This window comes from Epinephelus fuscoguttatus, linkage group LG15 (assembly GCF_011397635.1).
Source record: "Epinephelus fuscoguttatus linkage group LG15, E.fuscoguttatus.final_Chr_v1".
Classification (NCBI taxonomy): Eukaryota; Metazoa; Chordata; class Actinopteri; order Perciformes; family Serranidae; genus Epinephelus; species Epinephelus fuscoguttatus.
The window spans coordinates 32,352,631-32,376,634 of NC_064766.1; the positions used below are offsets into that span (position 1 = coordinate 32,352,631).

At 42.8% G+C, this 24,004-nt stretch overlaps 1 protein-coding gene across 3 annotated transcripts in view; it reads right to left on the minus strand.

The window, feature by feature from the left end:
* Positions 1–19,248: 19,248 nt before the first annotated feature.
* gpc5c (glypican 5c) overlaps positions 19,249–24,004 on the minus strand; it is a 143,520-nt gene continuing 138,764 nt past the window's right edge. For all 3 annotated transcript variants that reach the window (XM_049598028.1, XM_049598027.1, XM_049598026.1), the window contains one exon: positions 19,249–21,550. In XM_049598028.1, coding sequence (XP_049453985.1) covers positions 21,363–21,550 — 188 coding nt within the window. In that variant the 3' untranslated portion in view covers positions 19,249–21,362. The remainder of the gene's footprint in view (positions 21,551–24,004) is intronic.

Here is a 24,004-nt window from a genome sequence, read left to right on the forward strand (position 1 = left end):
AGCACTGAAATGCACAAGTACAGAGTGCTCTCATCCATCACACCCACGAGAGCAGTTTTATGAGGACATTAATGACAAAGAGAGCAAGGTACAGCCAGATCTGATAGAAGACACGCACAGCCATACAGTGAGGGAGCAGCAGGACTGGCCGGCGTACAGGGCCCACTGCCGGGCCTCCGCGGGGTTTCTATGTAAATATCAGTGTGCTGTTTCAACAGATGTAATCAGCCTTTAGAGGGAGATCATTGTGTCCTCTCCCTAAAACCAGTCTCATCCTGGGCTCTTACAGATAGCATCGATTCTGCCTCTTTTCTGGGTTTTTATGTCAGCCATTAGCCTGAGTTCAGCACATTCGCCGGAGTGCTCGAGTGTGTACACATTACTCACCGGCTCTATCTCTCCCCTTTCTCGTTCATTGTCTCTTCACTCCATCTCGCTACTATTTTCCCTCTTGTACGCGCAACCTCTGCTTTTCTGTGTCTGCTTTCTTCCTCTTCCCATCTACACACAATCATGCCTTCGTACTTGCCTGTTAAAACACAGTCATGCGTGAAACTTAAATTCAGGGTTGTTTTAACGCCTGCGTTCTCCTCTTGCCTGTCCTTGCCTGTTTGCCATTTTGCGATGCCACATCTTCCCTTCATCACATTTATCCAGTGTCTGTCTGTGCAAACACATCCTCCACAAACAGTAGATCTGCATATCTCCACACACGGAGCCCTCCCCAGTTGCCAGAGACAGATGATGACAGAAAAGGGAGAAATTTTGATGCTAAGTGCAAAGGGTAGACAGATAGTATTGTCGAGAAAAATGAGAAATAGCGAGGGGAACTGGGAGGAGAGGGGGGTGAGCTTATGAGGCAAGATAAGGAGGGAGAGAATATGATGATGGATGACATACGGTGAATGACAGAGAAGTGAGTTGGGGGAAAAAGTAGCAGGGAGGGATTGTACATTCAGAGCGGAAAGGATGAAGCACTGGAGATAAAACAAACAGTTTTCAGAGCAGAGGAGTGAAAAGGAAAAAAGGGTTGGAACTAAGTGAAAACAACTGATGACCAACGTGGTCCGATCCTTGAATTCTTGGGGGTTGTTCTTGTGAGCAGGCGCTGTCGTGGATGAGAGATGCCCCCTGTGGTGTGTTGCGTTGTGCTTTTGTATGTCTCTGTGGGCATCCTGGCACTTGTTCTGTTGAGTAATCTGCGTACATTCCAGTCCTGTCCAAGCAGGGACAAGGGAGGAGAAAGAAGTCTTTGGCGCATCTTCCAAGTTGATGAAATCTAGTACAAAAAACACCAAACTATTTCCTGGGAAATCACCACGGTGTGGAGCAGGGTGGAGTGCATGAAATCTAATAGAGACACTACTTAAATCTGAATGATGGCCAGTGTTTTACTATCTATCCATTTACAGTAGCTTATGTAGTCACTGAAATCTCATTTATGTAACTTATCGAGGACTGCGCTGAGTCAAACGCTGACCTTCTTCCGATCCCTTTCTCTTACACACAACAGCACACCGAACCCCTCTGGCAGTGGCGTCTCCTCAATCCTGCACCAACTTCATCCAATTACTCTGTTAATTGCCCCCATGCTGTTCTCATATAAATATTTCACCTCGTCTATTTGTCATATGTCTTAGAGGATGAATGAAGCGCTCTCGTCATCTGCCTCTCGCCGTGAAAACTCAAACTCATGACAAAACTGAAAGACTCAGATGGCATCTTAAGAAAGACTGCCATGCCAGTTTCTGTTTGCTGAGCATTAATAATGTCGATCAGAAAGTGTTCATTTTTCTGATTAGTTTGTTTTTAATTAGATATCTGGTGCTGTACAAAGAAGGTTTGACATCATGATTGACAGCTGTGTGTGCCAGTCGGTGTGCTCAGCAGTGCTGCTTGGATTAGTCTGATACAACAGGAGTACAATAGGACGAGATTTTCCAGCTTTATATACAGTCTGTGCTTTAGGTACAAAAACCGCTTTGTTATGCTTAGTTGTGGCAAAATTACATCTGATGCTTCACTACATGTTTGGTGGCGTGTATTGGGAGGGTTCTTTTTAAAACATACCACACTGCAGATTGCTGAATACATGCCTTGAAATGTAATCTAACATATTCCATTAGATCGCTCAAACTAAGTAACATATTCGTAATACTTTGGATTACTTCTGGAATACTTAAAAATCGTCTTAATGAGCTCATTTATCTGGGCTTATGTGTCTCCAAGCTGAAAACACACTCCTGACAGTCCTGGCTGTGCATCTCCTCTGCCATTGTTGTAGGGCAGGTGCACAGCACACTTTTTTAAATCTTTCTTTGTGAAATGCGTGCTGTATATGAATTTTACACCACGTTCCAACAGCAAGTGGGCGTCACTGTTCACACTGACTCTATTAAATATACACTTCTGTTACGTCATATAAACAAACCACATAGACTACCTATCAGCTGGGCACTCGACATAACCACTTAAAAGATGGGCTAGTAGGGGCGTCGGTGGCTCAGTGGATAGAGCAGGCACCCCATGTACAAGGCTGTTGCCGCAGTGGTCCGGGTTCGAATCCAGCATGTGGCCCTTCACTGCATGTCATCCCCCTCTCTCTCCCCCCTTTCATGCTTACCTGTCCTGTCCATTAAAGGCAAAATGGCCAAAATGAAATAACAATATAGCTAAAAGCAAGTGGGTTGTTATTAGGGGTTAGGGGGGGGAAAAAAAAAATCGACACTGCATCGCAATATTTTTGTGTAGCAATATCGTATCGTCACATAGTGCCAAGTATCGTTTTTTTTCGTTATATAAATTAGTAGTGCTACAAATACAAATTAAACTTTAGGTAGCCTTCTAGACTAATAGAATCAATTGCTTCTTCAGTCCACTAGATACATTTTGCTGCTGCAAAATAAAAGACAAAGGTGACATGAACAGACTGAAACTTTATCTTATCAGATAAAACAGATGTTGACAACGTTTTTCTTTAGGGATATACAATAATTTACAATTTAAAAAACGCAATACATCGCAATATATTTTATCGCAATACTCAGCATATCACATCATTTATACAATCACAATACTATTGTATCATGAAGAAGTATTGTGATAATATCGTATCATGGATCCCACCCCTAGTAGTTATTAGCAATAAGATTTTCTGATTCGGCCTCCTTGTTTTGGTTTTAACAGTTGAGAAGGTGTGTGTAGATCAGTGGTTCCCAACTGGTCCAGCCACAAGGTCCAGATTGCTCCTTACGCCAGGGCCACACCGCCCACGGAAGTGCTGCGAAGCGCAGCGCACCGAAATTCTCGCGCGAGCCGGAGCGCTTCCGTTCAGACGCGCATTTCTCCACGCCGGTCGACAAGCGGTTCTGCTCCCAGCTGTTGTCTCCATCACCCGGCTTGACACATTCGCTCGCGGCTCACGTAGAAAATACACCAGACGCCAAAACGATCACTGTCGAGGCTATTCGCGGCGCTTCCGTGGGCGGTGTGGCCCTGGCGTTGGCCATGACGTCGAGCTAGTTTGCTGTCTCTGTGAAGTAGTTGTCGGTTAGTCACTCACTCTACAGCAGAAAACAGCACTTCAAAATAAAAGCTCTGTGCCAGAAATTTGCTGTACCGCACATAGTTACTTGTATAGCGTTACTTCCCAACCCTGTTGACTGCACAACTGCCACTGAAAATGCTGCCAATGTCTCGCTAAAAACCAGCTGCTTTTGTTGTCTGTTGGTCATGAGCAGTGGTCTGCAGCTTGGCAGCCATCTCGCCTAAGTGTCACGCCATCCACCATCCTCTCCATCTCCTGATGCCAAAGCAGCTCATGTACTATGTGACTTTATTAATGTTGATATGATTCCTGTGAAGCATACAAATATAACATATCCATGGTTTGCAGAGCGTACAGTGCCAAGATTTCCCTCTGCTGACTGGGAAGATCCATATAATCATTAAAATCATGGTGGTTGAGTTTCATGTCCTGAGTTACAAAAACAATAATGCTGGTGGATAATATTTTCCTGTCAGCGACCTTCACAGTGACCTTGGTATTATAACAGAAGTTAAAACACTGAAACAGGCCGCAAGTCTTAATCTGAATTTCGATGAATGCAAATAGTCCAGAGTCAACTAACCTCAAGTCTCTTCAGGTTTTATGTGGTTCTATCTTCGTCCAGATTGGCAGCATCTTCCTCCACACACGGACTCTGGAAACAGTGGGAGGCCACGTCTCTGTGTGGTTCTCAGCCCCCTATGAGGAGTCCTTCATTATTTTCCTCCTGCCACTTTAGAATATCTGCACATTCCTTAAACATTCCTCAGCCCTCCCCTGTACAGAAGTACTTCATCACATTACTCCTCCTCACACTTCTCCAATTTGTTTTTAATGAGAGCAGCTGCACAAGAAGTGTAATGGATCAGTGCTGACTCAGTCTCATCACCAGACACAAATACAGTAAGCGGCTGTGTGAGGACTAATTCTTACCACTGATATAAACTGCCAGCTTTCACCAGCAGTTATTTTCCTATTTTAAACACTTGTGAAAGCCGCCCAGCTCTGATGCTGGCACTGTTTTGTCTAAAGCCTTTTCCTTCACCCTGTCTGATCAGAGTGAAGCTGCTAATGGGGAATTGCCATCGAGACGGATGGTTCTCTCAGCACTCCCTTCATATGGCGTTGTAAACTGGATTGTAAAACAAATCTAGCCTGTAAATCTGTCGGTGGAGAAACAGTCTGTCTTTGGTTGGGTTTCCAATGAAGCTAGAATGCTGTGTGTACATTTCCTGCTGCCCTAAGTGGAAGAACGCCATGTGCTCATTGATGTAAAAGACCTTCTTGGCGGTGCATCATTTACAGCGGCGAATGTAACAAGGGTGTGCTTTGCATGTAACTTGTCACTGCCGCTGTAGCATGACACTGTCATGACCAGTGAAGCATGTTTTATAAGGTGCCTATAGAGAGAGGCTTTTTTCTAGGGACATCAGAAAGGGAAAAGAAGAGAACTCCTGCATGTTTCATCAGACCCGATGAAGCTCTGAGGACTCAAACTAGTGCAGGAATTCTCTTCTTTTCACCTACAGACATTTCCTCCCACGCACTCGTCTACAAATTACTGAAGGTGCACATAAGCAGCCACAATCTAGCAACATTGGAAATTTGCAAATCATTTGTAATTGCAGGACTATTTGAAAGCATAATTTGTGAGACGATACACGCTTTATTCAAATAACATTCTCTTTCCTGTTAGGTCTCTCTCAGGTCAAACTTCTTTCATTTTAGTATAATGAATAAATTTGTTGATGGAGTCTCTGGGGACTTTTTCTACCAAATAGAACGTTAAAAGTCATGTCAAGTCTATTAACTGTATTCAAAACCTGACCTGCACATGATATGATGGCATTAGTGCTGTTTTGGAGAAATTTACACCACTCATATCCTGCTCCCTGGGCAGGTTTTTAACAATAGATATTTGACTATTCACAGCAAACAGGTGCAATTAATATAATTAACAACAGACCTTTTTCACAGCAGACATTTTGACATGCCATAGTAGATAAAGCACAGATGTATTCAAGAACATTGATGATGGCAAATAAAACGAGGCAATTTTAAGAAACTACTAAGAACAATAAAAACAAAATAAAGATAAAATATCAGCACTGAAGCAGAAAAGCAAAGTTGGCAACTAATTGCCCTGTAGATTGCACTGAGGTACGGCAAATCAAACAAACAGAGTAATACAGGACAAAAGAATACAATAAGCGATGACAACACAAGATAATAACAATAAAAATAATCAAATAAAACTTATATAAAATAAACAGTGTGCTGAAATTAATAAAAGGCTTTTGTGAACAGATACATTTTAAGAAGCTGTATAGAAGATTCAGCAGCCTCAGGGAGTTCCACAGCTGAGGGGCCTTGACCGTAAAAGCCCGATCACCTTCAGTTTTGAGCTGCGACTGAGGAACAGCCAACAGAGCCCTGCCTGAGGCTCTGAGGCTGCGACCTGGCTCGTAAGGTAGAAGCTGCTTTAGTGCTTTAAAGTGATCGGTAACATTTTAAAATTGATTCTAAAACTGACTGGTCACCAGTGAAGAGAGGCTAAAACGGGGCTGATGTGGCAGCTGCGTTTTGCACTAGCTGAAGCAGTGAGGTGGCTTTTTGGCTCAGTCTCAATACAATGAGGTGCAGTAATCACAGTGAAGAAAGTATGGATGACGTTCTCAAGACGAGCTTCTCATGTTGAGAGAGAAAGGACCTCATTTTGGAAATGCTCCTTAATTTCACCTGTGCTTTTCTTACTATGACAAGGCAAAATGTCTGCTGTGAAAAAGGCCCATGGCTCTGTTGCACTGAGGTGTCACAGTTAGATACCCATCATTCACAGTATGAGGACACTGGAACTGGTTCATCCAATCAGAGTGCAGCCATACAGTATTAATGTAATTACTTACACCTGTGGTTTTCCAAAGATAAAACAAACAAACAAGCAAACTGCAACACTGACTAACAGTTGAATAATTTCGAGCATGAACTTTAAAACCAAGCAAACCATGTTACTCAGTATGGCGTTACTGTAATGTGATTACCTTACACTAGTATAGGTTGCAATTTAAAATCCAATAATTACAGCTATGAATTCCTGTAACTTAAAACGCCATCAGTTTAGCTGTCTTACCAGGAGTCTGATGGATGGCTGCCATCAGTGTGGTCTCCTGCGCTGAGGAGAGATCAGCTGGGTAACTACATCAGACTGGTGCAGTGAGATGGAGGTGTGGGAGGCGGCTAGACTTCAGATAAAGAGGAGAAACGAGACTCCTGGTGTTGTGTCTTCTTAGCAGACATGCTAACATTAGCATGTGGTAAGCCTACATTACGTCTACATTCAGGAAATTGCTCATTTAGGGAAGAATTGGTGTGTGAATCGCGGTGCGCACCTGTGAGGAGGAGTCACCTGGGAAGCTGCGTGCAAAAACCGGAAGTGAAATTAAAGGGACAGTTCAGCCCAAAATCAAAATTACCTATTTTACTCTCTTACCTGTAGAGCTGTTTATGACTCTAGATTGTTTTGGTGTGAGTTGCAGAGTCTTGGAGATATTGGCCGCAGAGATGTCTGCCTTCTCTTGATTATAATGGAACTACATGGCACCCGACTTGTAGTGCTTAAAGCACCAAAAAATTAAATTGGGAAAACAGTCTCTTTCAAGAAGTTACGACCTGGTTACTTAGGATAATCCACGGACTGTCTTTGTTCCCAACTATACCCACTAGCCCTAATCACAGGCGCCAAATCAATGCGCCGAAGGAATCCTTTATCTACTCACAGAGGAGAGGCTCAAGATGTAAACATTTATGGCATCCTACTTAGCTGAGCTGTAAAGGCCAAAACACACTGGCGGCAAATGAAACAAAAAATATGCCCCTATTATTTTCAATGTACAGTCCCACACTGGTGGTGGCACTTTATGCCACTGTCCTATTTCCAGCTTAGCCACACCCAGAATTAAATGCATTTCCCCCCACTTGCTCTCCGCTCCTGTAGCGGCTCTTTATCTCTGCTCCTCTGGCAGCTCGACTCCTCTCCTCACCATTGATGTATGAGGAGAACTCTGTAGCTGTTGCTGTTTTGTGTGTGATGAAGAATGGATGAGGAGAGACTCGATTTTGAGGTCAAGAAATATCCCGAGCTAAATGACCCACAGTCTTTTGGAACATCCGTGTTGTTCTACTGTCCTTGTTTATTTCCGCAAACTGAAAATTTCACAATAAAAGCTTCACTTCCTGTTCATTTGTCACACATGTACGGTAGCCACACAGGACCACAATTAAGATTCACAGGGGTCAAAATATACAGGAACAAAGTAGCCCTACATATCTGACAACCTCTTCAACATTACACCAAAATATATTTCTCTTTGTATTGTAGCAAATCATACCATCTGACAATAGAATTAACTTATCACTGACAAATGGCGCTTACATCAAGAGGGAAGAAAAAAAATATAAGCATGTATTTTTCTATTTCTACACATTAAATACAGAGTATGTGCTGTGCGGATGTGGAGCTGTGCTGGGTAGCAAGAATAACAAGTTATAAAATGAATTACTCTTTCAGTGTGTGGGCCTAATCTCTGATTAGTAATTATTTTGATGGTGAAAGGATCCTGCCCCTAATTGGATGCCTGGTTGTGTCAAAGCATGAATAAAACATGTCAGTATTGCATCTGTTGCTGTTAGATTTTAGTGATAACTGTCCAAGTTTGCATATTTAGATTGAACTAAATTTTCATTTAAAAAAAAAAAAAGCTATTTTAATTGCATGCATGTCTTTTTTTCTGGCATTATAAATCTGCTGCAGGACAGACAAGGCATGTGGAAAATATGTGCCATATCTAAGGTGGTGATGTATGTTGGCTACTTTACCCATTATACTATATAGGCCTTATTGTTTTCATATCATAGGAGCTAACACGTGTATGATGAATGTCTGAATAAAGCTAACAAGCTCACTGGCTAACATGTAGGCTACACCACTTAAATGGACTGCACTTGTATAGACTTGTATAGTGTATTATTCTGACCACTCAAAGCGCTTTTACACATGTCACATTCACACACATATTCACACACTGGTGGCTGAGGCTACCATGCACAGTGCCACCTACTACTCAGTGACCGTTGGAACAGCCATCAGCAGCAGTTTGGGGTTCAGTATTGTGGCCGAGGACACCTTGACATGTGCAGGACGGGAGGAGCAAGGAATCAAGCTGCCAATCTTCAGGTCTACCTGCTCTACCTCTGAGCCACAGCCTCACTTAACATGGCAAATAGGTCCCTACTTACATTTTCAGAAGCTGTCTTTTTTGACCCCAACCCCTTCACTCTCACCCCACTCCCAATCCTCAAAGAGTACGTGTCAGCCACTGGAGGAATACCCAAGAATTCACTATGTCTGTGTAGTTGTCTCCTCTCCAGGTTGTACCGTGCCAAGTGAACAGTGAAAAATGTAGACTTGTGTTGGCCCAACAGTAGTCAAATCAACCAGCAATGTGTTTTCAGTGTCGTTAATGTAATCCTAATCCTGTCTGGCATGAAGAAGGGCGGATTTGTGTTATATGTATGAGTGCAGAGGCCTAGTGGCCCTGCAACATTGATTTCCCCTCTCTCATGGCCTGCAGAATCGGACAGCAGCAGGCATCTCTGAATCCATAATCAGAGCCAATCAATGATGCTCCTGTCTACCTACACCCTCATTCATCCTGGGTCACACACGTGGCCAACATACACACACACATATATAGGCCACACTTGCAAATTAGCTCATGCTCTAAATTTAACATTCATGCTAATACAACACTCTGATATGAGCTATTTGGATGACAAATGCACAGGGGAAAATCCTGACAGGACAAAGGGACGCAGGGAATGGAACAAAAAAAACCACAGAGGCAAACTAATATAATAGTCACACAGGCAATGTGTGAATTCTGTCCCAGCCTGATAGAGATAGAAAGGGAGAGAGAGAGAGTTGGAAAGGTGGAATGGCACCCAAGGGAGCGATGGAACATTCACACCAGTGCTCATCCATCTCTGGGACATGAGGAAGGAGGCTGCCTGTAGCATGCCAAACAGAGTGAGCCTGACGGAGAATTCTCCATGAGATGCTGGCCAGCCTTGAACACGTGTGACAGGCACACACTCACACACAAACTCCTTCTTAAACTCCTCAATCATGCCTTGCACACACACTCACACACACACACACACACACACACACACACACACACACACACACACACACACACACACACACACACACCAGTACAGACCCCACCGGTCTAATTGGAATGGGGGGCTCATGCTAGCGGCCACATTTCTCTCCGGCTGGCCATTGTCATGTGGCGACATAGTTAATCTGTTTTCCTAACAGGCAGACTTTCATGGTGACGAATGTTCAGGCCCCCTCTGCATAGCCTTATTAAGACACAATACATTCTAATGACAACTCGTCCTCACCCAGCACTTCTGTTTCTTTCACGGGCCAGGAAATAACTTAGAGTCTTTGTGGACATGTGCATGACTGTTTGTACCACATCTGTCAGGCAAATATATAGACTGATCTGCAGGTTGATTTATGTGTCACATTCTCTTGCCATACCACGATAACCACAGCAGCGTAGTCAAGTGAAAAGCTGATAGGTGGATTGGTCACTGCTAGCGATCAAACAATGTAATGAATGACGATAGCTGGTCACCATGGAATTTGGATGGCATTCAAGTCTTTGAGGGGAAAAAAATGACACAAACATCATTACTTTTGTTACAATGCTTAAATTAGGTAATTAAGCTCTACCTAGAATGAACTGTCAGGATCTAAATGTCTTTTAAAACTGGACTTAATTTCATGGAAAATATTTTTAGACATCTGGATTACACACCATATCAACCTTATGTTAACTGCATTTTGATGACCATCTGCGCGTTCCAATACCCACTCTACCATACTAATTAGTATGCCAGACAAGGATTTAGTATGTCTCAATTCATAGTTTGTCAAATGCCAAAAATACCAGGATGTTGTGCTGCATACAGTCGCATTTTGCAGTATGCAAGCCAGTATGCTTCTCTGCCCACTCTGACCCACAGTCCTCTGTTCAGCTGAAGATTCGTCACATCGACTGAACCACAAACAGATCACAGCTTGTTGACAGCTGTCAGAAGCCATAATGATGGATGACAGCACGCTGAAGTGACTAATGACCAGCAGAATAGTAAAAATAGGAATATTAATTGTTTAAGTGAACAAAACAATCACAGAGATGACCAACAACAAAAACATATGAAAATAACAATGACAGAGAAATGCTTATATAATTTTACTGTCGTGAATGTATGCAGTGGCAACTTAAAAGTTTAAAATACATATATCGTAAAGTAACAGCAGCAGAGCTCTCTGGGTTGACCTCTGTCTCTGGCGAGCTCGGCAATTGGCGTTTTGTTTCATCTCCAGGGTAACGGATAAATGAGCAAGAGGGTCAAAGTTCAGGGTGCAGTGTTATGACGAAGTAGTACGCCCCGACTGTGTGCATACTGCAGGTAACAGTGTATACTTAAGTAAAAAGAAAAAAATATGTGAAGCGAGCAAGTCATGTGAAATAAACCCTGACAGTGATCCAGGTTGGGGTGCATTATCCCGCTTGCACGGCTACTTAATAATGAAATCAGTAGTTTGATACAAAATATTGATTTAAAATGATTTTATTGTTCTAAAATTAATTTTATCGCATCTGCAAGGTGTGATCACAACTGCGTCCATAGCAACTGTTTGTTATTCACAGCAGCATCTGCTATTCAGGAATAACAGACCATAGAAAGCCATAAGTGACCAATCAGAATCAAAAATTCAGCAAAGACATATAATATGTGAAATATAGCTGTCAAAATGCAGAATCATTAGAATATTTTGTAAATCAGTAAGTCATTATTGCTGTTTTGAAGCCTTGAGTTTGACATTTTGGGTGTTTTTTGGGCCCAGCATAGACTGGAGCGACGCCTCTCAGACAGCCTGTCACCCAAGTGGCCTGAGTGAATTCACCCCCCACAGCTGTCATGAAAGAGGAAATTATCTTTAGAAACCGCAACCATTTTTTGCACCAGGCTGTAAACATGTTTATTTCTGGTTAAGATGTGAAGTTTAATCGTGCGTGTCCATAGGGATTGACTCGCTTTCTGAGCCAGCCTCAAGTGGCCATTCAAGGAACTACAGTTTTTAGCACTTCCATGCTTACTTCATTTTTCAGGTCTGGAGGTTGTTACTTGTTATGTTTTTTTACATGAAGCAGGGTTGACAGGATCCTTTTCATATCCTTTGCGAAAAGCTACATGAATTAAAAAGAGAGTTCCTTTGCATAAACTCAGTGTTTTTGTGTAGGTTTATAAGTGAGACGCCACCACACTGATGGCGTTATGTTTGCTTCAGCCAAAGGCCTGCATGAGTCTGTACAGAATGAGGAGCTGGCAAATGAGAACACAGTGATGCTCTATAAGCGGCGTCCATATGCTGTGTTGCCACTGCTACTATTGTACCAATAACAGTTGTAAGATACAGGGCATATATAGCATTCTCTATCTTGCTTTGTCCAAGATGCTTTCTCTTTTCTCATCATGTTCAAGGACATGTGAGGCAGCACCAAACTTCCCTTGTGTGATTTTAACAGTGCAGCAAAGTCCAGAAAACCTCTTCACCTCTGGGTCACCTTGAGTGGTTAGAAGCGGTCCATGCCAGACACCCAGTCCTTTGGCTTGTGGATGTGGAAGGTTCATGTCTGCCTCTATTTTTCTTTCATAACAGGCCGAATAAATTGGGATTCTTGTGGGAGATCTGAGATTATTGCACAGCTGAATGGCTGTTCTGCATTATTGCGTTCATATTCTGTGCTGTTCGTACACATCCAGAATGACTTGCCAGAGGGAGCTCTCTACTGAGTGCACAGGATGACGTGCAGTCTTCCACAATTCTTGGTATGTATTAATGTTTTACATGCATCCTGGTTTTTATATTTCAGTCTTCAGTCAGCAGCAAACTGTTGTGCATTGCCCCGCAACAGTTTTCCAGACAGAAAATGACAACAACCTCACAGTAGCTGACAGGAGGGTAACACCTCCTAACACTGTTTACCTGCCCTCTGCCAGCAGCACAGTGCATGATTGGAAACAGAACTGACAAGTGAGGCCAATCAGTGAGTAGGAAGAATCAAGCAAAAGTTCTTGTGTCCCTGTTAGAGATTTGATCTCTGTCAGTGTTGCTGAGTCTCCTCTTGATGGTCTGTCATGTTGAAAATTTGTTTAATTGGACTCAATTAGTTAGCTTGAGAGCTCACTGAGCAAAATGCTAATTGGCCAGCGGAGCAGGGTGACGGAGGGAGAACTGGCAGTGACAGCTTGCGTTAGCCCGTTGTGATGGCATGGGGAGCTCTGCACAGAGGGGAATGGATACAGTTGACGACTTGAAACTCAAAACGGAGAGCTGTGGTTAATAGGAGCCACAGGTCCCCCCTTCGTTTCCCCTCTACCTCACCCAATTGTTCATCTTTGAAAAGCTATTTCCAGTGCCTCCCCCCTCCCAGTTCAAGCTTGTCACTCTGATCCCCAGGCTGAAAAGGTAAGACAATCTGGGGAGGGAGGGGGGTGCTCCACTGCTGTCACCCCGCTACCGCACAATCAGGTTGACTTCAGGGAAGATCTGTTAGAAAATGCACTTTTTTCACGGTGTGTGATGCAACTGTAGCTCATCTCCGAATGTGTGAATTAGTGTTAGATCTGTTTTTTACCGAGGCAAGATTTTCAGTGTGTGTGTGAGTGTGTGTGGGGACGTTTAGGTGTGGACTTGGCCAAGCCAGTGGGACAGAAGCGCTGATGTGTGCTACCGTTTAAAATAGCCCAGACAGACAGCTGAGCAGCTGTGACCTCAGGTCCCCGGAACTCTCAGTTACACTCACTGACCACACTGCTCCTTGCAATGTGTGTGTATGTCTGCAGCTACAGTAGGATACACTGAATCATGCATACCCATTTACCCATTACACTGTCTTTATAAAGCTAACTTAAATGTTCAGTGTGTAGGATTCAGGGGGATATATTGGCAGAGATGGAATAAAATATTTTTTTTAATGTGTAATCACCTGAAAATGAGAATTGTTGTGTTTTTGTTACCTTAGAATGAGGCGTTTGGAGACCACCATGTTGCACCACCATGTTTCTACAGCCCAGCAGAGACAAACCAAACACCTGCCCTAGATGGGGAGGTCGGATTTTCGCATAGGCCGACATAATTAGCAGCCTCTCTGCAACAAGCAGCGAAGGAAAGAGACAGATTTTTAATGTGAAACTGCTTCATTCAGTTGGTTTCAGCTGGTTTGTTTGTTTTGGAGAGGAAGAGACCTCTGCGGATAATTAGACCCCTGGTAAAAACGTCCTGAACTGAAGGAATCCTAACAGAGAGTTCAGCTGGTCGCAGTCTGCAATCCTCACCACTAGATGCAACTAAATCGTACACACTGCTCCTTTAAGAGAGAAACTGCAGTTAAAAGTAATTTTCGGACTAACTCTTTCCCAGTGTCTGAGTTTGCTCCCATCATTGTCCATATTTTAAAGTCATCCATGGCTCTCCGCGTCAGTCAGCGGAGGTTATTAAAGGACGACAGACGGCTTTGGTTTTGTCAGGCAGGGACAATGCAGTCCAATTACAGCTCAGGCAAAGCGGAGGCACGATATCCTTGGACTGGGCACTCTCTCTGCTCTTCGGCTGCAGCCAGCCAGACACTCAGTTTCACAGCAACAAGCATGAAATAGACTCCAAGGATCAAATACAGACTGCGTGCAATTGGAAGTGTACAACTGCAGGACAGGGTGTGTGTGAATGAGATCACCGGTGTGTATTTGCGATGATTTTCGTGTTCGTAAAAGTGTATGTGTGTGTGTGAGAGAGACAAAGCGAGTGAGAAGGAGCCCGTGGACATTGTGTGCTTTAGCCAGGAAAGTGCTATTAGTTATGTGCTCCCAGGCTGATGGCTAAAACAGTGGGAGGTGTGGTGAGACTTGGAGGGCCACTGTCGCCTGACACGTTGCCATGAAATGCTTTTATAATAACTGTAGAGGAAAAAAAAAACCAGCGTTGCCCTGAAGACCAATTATATATGTTACTTCTAAATATTTTTGCTTCATTGTATGTCTTTATGACAGAGGTGTGGACTTGAGTCACATGACTTGGACTCGAGTCAGACTCGAATCACAAATTTGATGACTTTAAACTCAACTTGACAAAATCAAAAAATATTTTCAACTCGGTTTGGACCTTAACACCAGTGATTCGTGACTTTACTTGGACTTGAGCCTCTTGACTGAAAGAATACTTCATACCTCCCACCAAGATCAGAGATTAAAAAGTATGTGTTCCCGAATCAACTCGCGTTAATGCCATTTATTCCCATTAAGTTGACAGTTAATTCCCAAGACGATCCACTTTGTTTGAACCAATCTGACAGCATCCAGTTCAGCTGCAGGAAAGAACCATGAGGAACTAATAGAGTTCTGAAACCTGGAAGTGAGTTAGCATTTCTGCACTCCCGGTTCCCTCATCTCAAAGTTCATGTTTATTTTTTTAATGGTGGTTAGCTCTGCTGCTCATGCGAGCTCAGGAGACTTTCATGTTTTGTTCTGTGACATAAATTACATCTGTAAGTACTTCACTTGTGAATTTTTAAGCTTTTATGTGTTTTAAAAAAGGTGGTTGCTAACAAGTGGCTAAATGAGACTACAGAATGTCATCACGCCAACAGCTTTACAGCCTTGTTGTGGTAGGGAAGTTAAATCATGTGGCCGTAGTGTAGTTCGTTTATAGCCTAGTGTTAGCATTTTACTTAAGGTGATTGCATTCAGGCTTAAAAAATCATAAAAGTAGTGATAAAAATATGTGTGTCTTCAGCAATTAGCCAAACTCCAGTGGAAAATCCCATAGGCTTTTTTGACAAGGGAACCAGGGTGACGCTAACTTCCGCATTTGCACATAAAACTGTCATCCTTGGAGTATTTAATGTCCTGTTACAGAGTACCAGTTGGAAAAAATAATATCAATGATAATTTTATTTGTGTGCAGTAACTACAGAATGGTCAACAAAATTGCAGCAAAATGTGCAGGTTGAAAATTAGATGGAGACGCATCAACTTTATTCGACATTTGAAGATGCACAAAGAAGGGTAAGTTGAGGCTAATATTAACATGGTTACCAAGCTAATCCTTCTCTAATGTTAGCTTAAAGCTAAGTAACTTTTGGGGCGCTCAGTAGCTCTGAGGGTGGAGCGTGCATCCCATGTACAAAGCTGTATCATCCCCTCTCTCTGTCCCCCTTTCACACTTAATACTAAGCTGTCATTCAAAGGCAAAAAGCCCAAAAATACTCTTAAAAAAGCCAAGTAACTTTTAACAAACTAGTTTTGACATGAATAGCCTCCAAACTTTAAAAAGCATTCGCAATTTTTTGTAAATTTAACACACATAGATGGCATTGCATTTGGGGAAGAGCTCATTATGACTTGTTTAGGTCTCAAAACTCAAATTTTAAGACTTGACTGGGACTTGAGTTTAAAGGCTTGAGAGTCGTTTCTTGCAAAACAATGACTTGGTCCAACCCCTGCTTTTTGACATAGGCTATCTAACTTTGTCTTGTGATGCTAAAATAATGCATAACACATGGCATACACCCCGTTTTAGGCCATAACCTCACTCTATTTGAATGTCACTGAGGGCATTCTGGCTGTTTGTGTGTCACCCCACAAACATGTGTCTGTTCTCACCAACAGTGGCTCCCTTCATGCTTGCTTTGTGTTTATATGTGCCCTACAGTAGCTCAGCTAGGCTACCAGTGATGCTAACGCTGCAGCTGACGGCACAGACTAATTCAGGGCAATTATAGCCCATGAATAGGCAAAGTTTCCCCTGCAGGAGCAGCCAGTGGGTCAGCCACACATCAGCTGAGCGAGCAAACTGTCACTGTCGACGCCGCTGTCATCACAGCTGACTGTCCTTTCCAGCAGCAAACCTTTTCACGTCTCCTGCACTCCCACACTCCCCTCTGCCTCTATTCCTGGTGCGAACACAGACTGATATGTTTAGCAAGAGGCTTCCTGGATGCAAATAGAGAAGGTCAGCCTGAGATGGTTTGCTCTGCCTACAGTTCTTACGCTCTCATTACTTCCAGGCCAGTATGGTCAATCAAACAGTGATGTGTTTTCAGGGACAGGAAGAAAGCCAATGTTATCATAGTTACTTAGTCTTCTTGGTTTGAAGTAGTTCAACATTTTGGGAAAATATCATACTCACTTTTTTGCCAAGTGTTAGATAAGAAGATCAGTACCACTCTCATGAGCTAACTATAGAGCTCAGGCCAGGAAGTGATTAGCTTAGCATGGCACACAGACTAGAAACAGAAAGCCTGGCTCTCTCTAGTTAAAAAAAAAAAAGCACTTTCTAACAACTCTAAAAGGCATGTACTTGCTCATTTAGTTTCTTTAATCCATACAGAAATCAAAATGTAAAAGACAACATGTTGTGATTTTATATTACATGCTCTAACTGTATTTTTGGAGAATCTCGGCTGTGCCATGGATGTAGAAAGATTACTGCATACAGCGTTGGCTGAGCCCAGTTGCTCCCATGAACATCGGTCAGTGGTGAATCAACCCAAAAAAAAAAAATCAACTTCTGGGTATAAAATTATCCGCACCGTCTGCATCCATGGGCCCACAGAGCAGGGGCAATTTCCTTTAACCCCACCTACCAACCCTTTGGTCTCATTCACATCAATGACAGTAGGAAAATAACTCTAACACTTAAGTGTTCATGAGAAGTTGATATATCTCTTTCACAATGTAAGTCTATAGGAAAAGTCATTTTGGGCCCTATGGGATTACATGACAGATACAGAAGTTGTAATTCCACAGCTAGGCGCTGTCCCCGGGGGCTTGGGCTGGGCGCAAGTGACTTCCTGAGGACTTGTGTCTCTATGTGATACAAAGTCCATGTTTTAAAGGGTGCTACTTTGCAACTACTGGCAAGAAGCAAATTAAGTATACTTCCCAAAATGTAAAATTCTTCCTTTAAAAGGCTTAGAAAGTAGCCTAACAGTGGGCGTGCATAATGTGGTCACCTCACTGTTTAATATTCCTCTTTGAAGACAGGGGCAATGTGAGTGCTGGCAGCATGAAATATGTAAAAGCCTGCACACCTACAGCTGTCAGTCAGTCTGTGCGAGCCCACACAGTCCTAAGACAAGGACTAATCAGGAAAAATAAGTGAGTGCCAAAGGTGCGTGGGGCCCTTTAACAAGGTCACTTTTTAAAGCACTAGTCTCAGACTCAAGCGCATTTTTACCTGGTCCTGTCTCAGATAAAGAGGACACTGGATTTTATTTCAGGACTGGTCAACAGCTGTGGGGATATAACTAATTGCATGTGCAAAAAAGATGGTTAAGCTGATTTTAGCTCGTTTGTTTGGTTATAGAAAACAGAGGAACATTCCCACGCATAAAATTCGCCCCCACAGCACGTAATGATTAATTTTTCAAGACATTTGTTATGATACACTTATACACAAACAGTATGGCAACAAAAGAGTTGAATGAAGAGGAATCTTTGTTTTCTGGGTGTTTTTATGGGAATGAGGAACTTTCAGATCAGATTCAGGAGTGCCTGTGGTTTGCTGTTCCCCATTTTGTGTCACACAGTGTTGGATTTGCACTGATCTGGAGTCTCATTTACAAAACAATGCACAGGATCCATACTAAAAATGTATGTACGGGTAAAAGCCAAAAATGGCGTGCGCCAAAAAAATATTTGACAATTTTTACAATCAGGCTTCCACCTAACCATCTGTCCCGCCAAAACGTTCATAAGCATTGGTTTTACGGATCATAACTTTTATGTGAGAAATGGCATAGGCCTCTTTCAGGCCTCGCTTTGCACGTATGCAATGTTTACAAATGAGACTCCTGGTCTTGGTCTTAACTTGGTCTCAACTCCCCCAAAGTGTTGGTCTCGATACACTCTGGTCTTGGTTTCGTCTTGGTCTCGATACACTCTGGTTTTGGTCTCACCTTGGTCTCGATACACTCTGGTCTTGGTCTCGTCTTGGTCTCGATACACTTTGGTGTGGGTCTTGTCTTAGTCTCAATAGACACTGGTTTTGGTCTTGTCTTGGTCTCGATACACTGGTGTGGGTCTTGTCTTGGTCTTAATACACTCTGGTCTTGGTCTCGATACACTCTGGTGTGGGTCTCGTCTTGGTCTCGATACACTCTGGTCTTGGTCTCGATACACTCTGGTGTGGGTCTCGTCTTGGTCTCGATACACACTAGTTTTGGTCTTGTCTTGGTCTCGATACACTCTGGTCTTGGTCTCGATACACTCTGGTGTGGGTCTCGTCTTGGTCTCGATACACACTAGTTTTGGTCTTGTCTTGGTCTCGATACACTCTGGTCTTGGTCTCGTCTTGGTCTCGATACACTCTGGTGTGAATCTCGTCTTGGTCTCGGTTTAGGTGGTCTTGACTACAACACTGGTCTTTTGTGATTCATACTTTTTAAGGAGAGGCTATCGAGACAAGCAGAAAAGCAGAGCGCCTTTAATAGAGCTCAGCTTCAGCGTATCATACCGATACAAAAGGAGACGAAATGAGACACAAAACAAAAGGCAAGTGACTTAAAATATGTACATTTATACACATGCGAGGGTAAAGGGCTGTAAGTGTCTGTGGGTGTGATGAACGACAGTCATGAACAAAACATACACGGAGGAAATCATATGAACTAAACACAATGTGGTTACAGAACACAAGATGTGACACATTTAAACTGCTAACACCCTACATCGCTGCAGTCGTCTCTGTTCATCAACTGCAACACTTTGTCTATAACTGTGTAAATGCAGGTAGTTAAGCAGGTCATCCTTCCACTTTTAGGCAGAGTCAACGGTGAGTTGCTTTTCTGTAGTTGTTTATGATACAGGCTAGTTAATGGAAGAGGTATTTCACTGCACATAGACCCATGTAAGTGTATAGACCTATTTAGCTTAGATACTGTATCTGTGTAGCTTTCAGGCATTATCAGGTTTAATACTGTATCTGCATAGCATTGACCATACATTCATCCTCATTCACACAGGTACTTAACTGTACCAGTACATAAGCCGTCCTCTACACAAGAGAGAAAGCAGGTATACAGAGGAAGCCGTTATAACAGTCACACAGTTTTTTTTTTTGTTGAACTTCCCTTTTGCTCCATCCCCATGAGGAATCATTTAAAACTAAGAAGGATTTGCTTTTATTCTGTTGGAATTCCAAGGAATGGTCTGCTTAAGATAGAGTGAAGAGACATTAGAGCTTATTTGGTGAAATGTAGGATATATCAGGAAGTGGGTCGTACACAATGGCCACCACTGTTCTGAACAATAGATGCACCCAGCTTTGTAAAAAATACTCTACACGTCTTTTTGTGTGTGTGTTAAACTGTATTTGTGTTCAGTCTACAGCCCAACCTTCCTCTTGTTTTCAAGTTTCAAACCGTCATTTGAGAGAGGAAGATGAAACCTGTCGTCGCGCCATCAGGAAATTTTACTGGAAATGAGTTTTTGGTGATTCTTAAAGAAGGGCCTGGTCCTACCATAACAATTTTGATAACTTGGTAGGTTATACATGCATTAATGTGCAATTCAACGAGCAAACACACAAAACTGGATGCACAATAAACATTAGTAAAATCAACAATGTACAGGCTTTGTTCAAACATCCAAAATGTAACCATTTATGTCAATGGCTTGAGTTGGAAAAATGATGTGCATTCCTGCTTTACTTCTGATAGAAATTAAATCTCTATAGGTTTAACTGGTTTTTTTTTTGCATTGTTTTATATGTAGTATGGAGCAGACAAGCGCAGTCCGTTCACAGCTGAGGGAAAAGAAAACCCCATTCAGCTCAATCAGTTAAGAGCTTTTTGTTGAATCAGGACCTCATACACTCCGTCAAATCTTTTCCACCTATATACAGTTACATACTATACACACCTAGTTTGTCTGCCCAATGTGTTCAGCCGTGCAACTGTGCCCGTGCTCTACCTGTGAACTCATTACATTCTAATCCCCGCCAAGGTACACAGTCATTAGAGTATATCAAATCTGCTGTTCTGGGCCAGGCACCTGGGATTGATCTATCAGTCTATCATGCATTCCTTAATCCTCCAAAAGAAAATGAGGAGAGTTTTCAAATGAGCTGAATTCTTCTGCCTGGCTGGCAAATGGTGCAGAGGCTGTGATGAAAGGACAAGTAAAAACCAACAGCAGAAAGAGAAGACGGCTGTATTTGTACTGTATATGTGTATGCCAGTCTGTATAAGCGCTTTTAAGTAAAATCAGAATGACGCAGTCCCGTTCTGAACCACAAAGGGTGTGTCGTGTAAGTGGTTGGGCCGTACTGGTGTCTGTACACAAACGTCTAGTCCCAAACAGCCTAGAAGAAGCAGCCGGCCTAATCTTTGTAGATGAGCGTGCATGAGATTAGCTTGTGCAGACACCCACATTGGTGATGCTGCAGGACAACAAGTTCCTGCAAGAGCCCCCCGTCTACTGTCTCCTACAACGTTGTCCTCTTCTCTTCCACGCCTTTTCCATTTTTTCCATCATTACCAGCCATCTGTACACGTTGAGGACATGAGTAGGGATACTATGCGTGATATGTATATATGAGTGTCTCTGTGCATGTATGTGGTTCCTAAAGGGGGGGCAGGGGTCGTTGGGGGATTCACAGAGCGCGCTGGCATCAGAACAGAGTCCACTGCAAGCCAAGTGCCGTGAAGAGCAGCGTGAGGCTCCAGGGCCGTGCCCAGCTGGCAGGTGCCGAGCCCCCTATCACCTTCACTGAGGGGGGCTTGGAAGGGTTCACGTGCGGGTTGTCACCTCCAGGCAGTCTGCCGACGGGCTTCACTTCACTGGAGGCTTCTGTATGCGCTGTGAGAGACAGAGACGGATAGAAGGAGAGAGAGAAAAGGGAAGAGAGAAGCAGACAGAGATAAATGGCTTGGCTCATCACTGTAATCACGGTAATCAGCTTTAATGTTCAGAGTCCTTTGGGCTTGTAAAATTGTATATAAGGAGCTTATGATCATCCAATCAACATTCCCATCTTCTCATTCCAAGGGTTTTCAAAAACAATCAGACATAAAAATGATGTATGATTATGTCTGTTACAGTTAAAGTGAGTTCATATGTACATCAGACGAAGCATTGCTCTGGAGCAATAATTTATTTTGAAGGGTGCTTTAAAAGATTTATCAAAAAAGTATTTACAGTGCCACTGTATTACTAGTCAGCTATTAAATCACTTTTATATCCTTTTGTCTAAGGGCCAATCCCATTTCTTATATTTTTTACCCTTACATGTCATGCTTGAGCTCCTTTGTCCCTTTGGATCAGAGTTGTGAGGAATAGTAGTTGAAATCCTCCCCTATTTTATTTATTTAACCCATATTTAACCAAGGAAGTCCTGCTGAAATCAACAACCTCTTTTTCAAAGGAGGCCTGGCCAAGACAGCGGCTTCAGTTACAGCCAAGCAACAATAACCACGATAACAATCATAGAAGATACCCATGTTGAAATATTAAAATACCTACACGCAATGACAAGTTCCAACCCATTCATTCACCCTTATATTTATGAGAGATTTAATAACATGGTGAGAGTGAGTAATTATATGCACATCACGTAGGTGCAAGGCTATTAAATAACAGCCTGCATGAGAAAAAAAGTAAAGCCTGCACAGCCACACGAGTTTAATAAAGACAACACTGCAATCGTACTTGGATTCACCGGGTCAAAAGTTTTAGAAACATGGAAATACGTCAAAATGTGGGAATGAACATTACATTAGCTAGCTGGCTACTGAGACATTAGTGTGGGCTACTACTACCATTTTATTGTGTGTATGTGTGTGCGCTTGTTATATAGAAAAGGACCACAATATAATAGCAATCATAATTTTAAATCTCAATGAATAAAGGAAGTACATTTGTAGGTTTCTTTTGTGGCTTGTGCAGCCATCTTGCTGCTGATTTCTCTTGTAGCATGTACCTGACACTTCACCCTTTCCCTCTCTACGGCCAAGAATTGGAACACCCGACCCTTAGATGAGAACGCACAAAATGGAGGGCTAAGTGGTAGGGTGAAGAGGTGAATAACGCCCGAGTTGCACACGACAAACCTGTGCAGCTATATAGTGTTTTTCAGCCCCATGGGACACAGTAACATAAAGTAAAACTGACCTACAATCATCTCCACACACGTCATGATGGAGGGCTGCCTGGGTGTCTTATCTCCAGCAGCAGATGATGGACAGCCCTAACTGTGTCATTATAGCCAATCAGAGATAAATCAGGGCGATGAGGGTAGGACATTAAGCACCCATTTTATCACAGTCCCTGCAGACGCGCATATAAAGTTACACGTGCAAACGCTTTTCTGCTGACGCCGGTGAAATCCCAGCTTTCCTTAAAGAGGACTTCACTCATTTCTGTACCCCTCGCTGTTCTTCCAGGCTCGCTCAAACTCCGCCATCACATCGGCTCTGAACGCATCTCTCTCTTCTCTTCATCTGGCTTCCCTCTGGGATGCGACGGCATGTTGATGTCTCTAAAATCAAAAGGAAATGGATTCCTCCTGCTCATTACCCATTCCTTCTTTCCACTCCTCTTCGTGGATTCCAGCCGGACCCAACCCAGCCCTGCTATGTACATCAATGAGACAGATTACCACCCTCAGCACAGCAAGTGCACCACACACTGTCAGTTACCAATTAAGTTAACCTGAATCACTAAGGCCTTACAAGTTTCAAACATTTAGTTTGTACTCAAGAGTTAGGAGCTCTGCAAGCCTTGTGCGAGTTCCAAGAGAGGGACGGGCTGAAATCACGGAGGGTTGATCCCAAAGGATACAGAAAGAAACAAACAGACAGGGGTTTGGGGCACACACACAGAACGAATGTGTGTTGTGATAGCTAGTTATCAGAGTACTGACAGTGCCGAAGCCCTGTGTCAAAATGTCTCTTTAAGCTGTCACTGTCAAAAAAAACAGGCCAAGTTTGCAGTGATTCCCGTCAGTGTGTGTAACACTGATCTGTCTAGAATTCAGTTGTCTAATTAAATGCAGCTACAGCCACCACTGTGTGGTGACTTGACTGTCAAGCAACTTGACAGCCAGGTGTGTGATAAGTTATAAGATATTACACCCATATAAAATGTGAAAATTTATAGCACTCCATCCAAGCTTTGAATGTCTAACTAAATCATTTCTTCACCCATATAAAGAAGTACAAAATGTATTGCTCTTTTAAAGCTGTCATCCAACAAGATTTTTTCATTTCACACCTTGTAAGATCAAATGTGTAACTCTCAGAATATGTTCTTTTG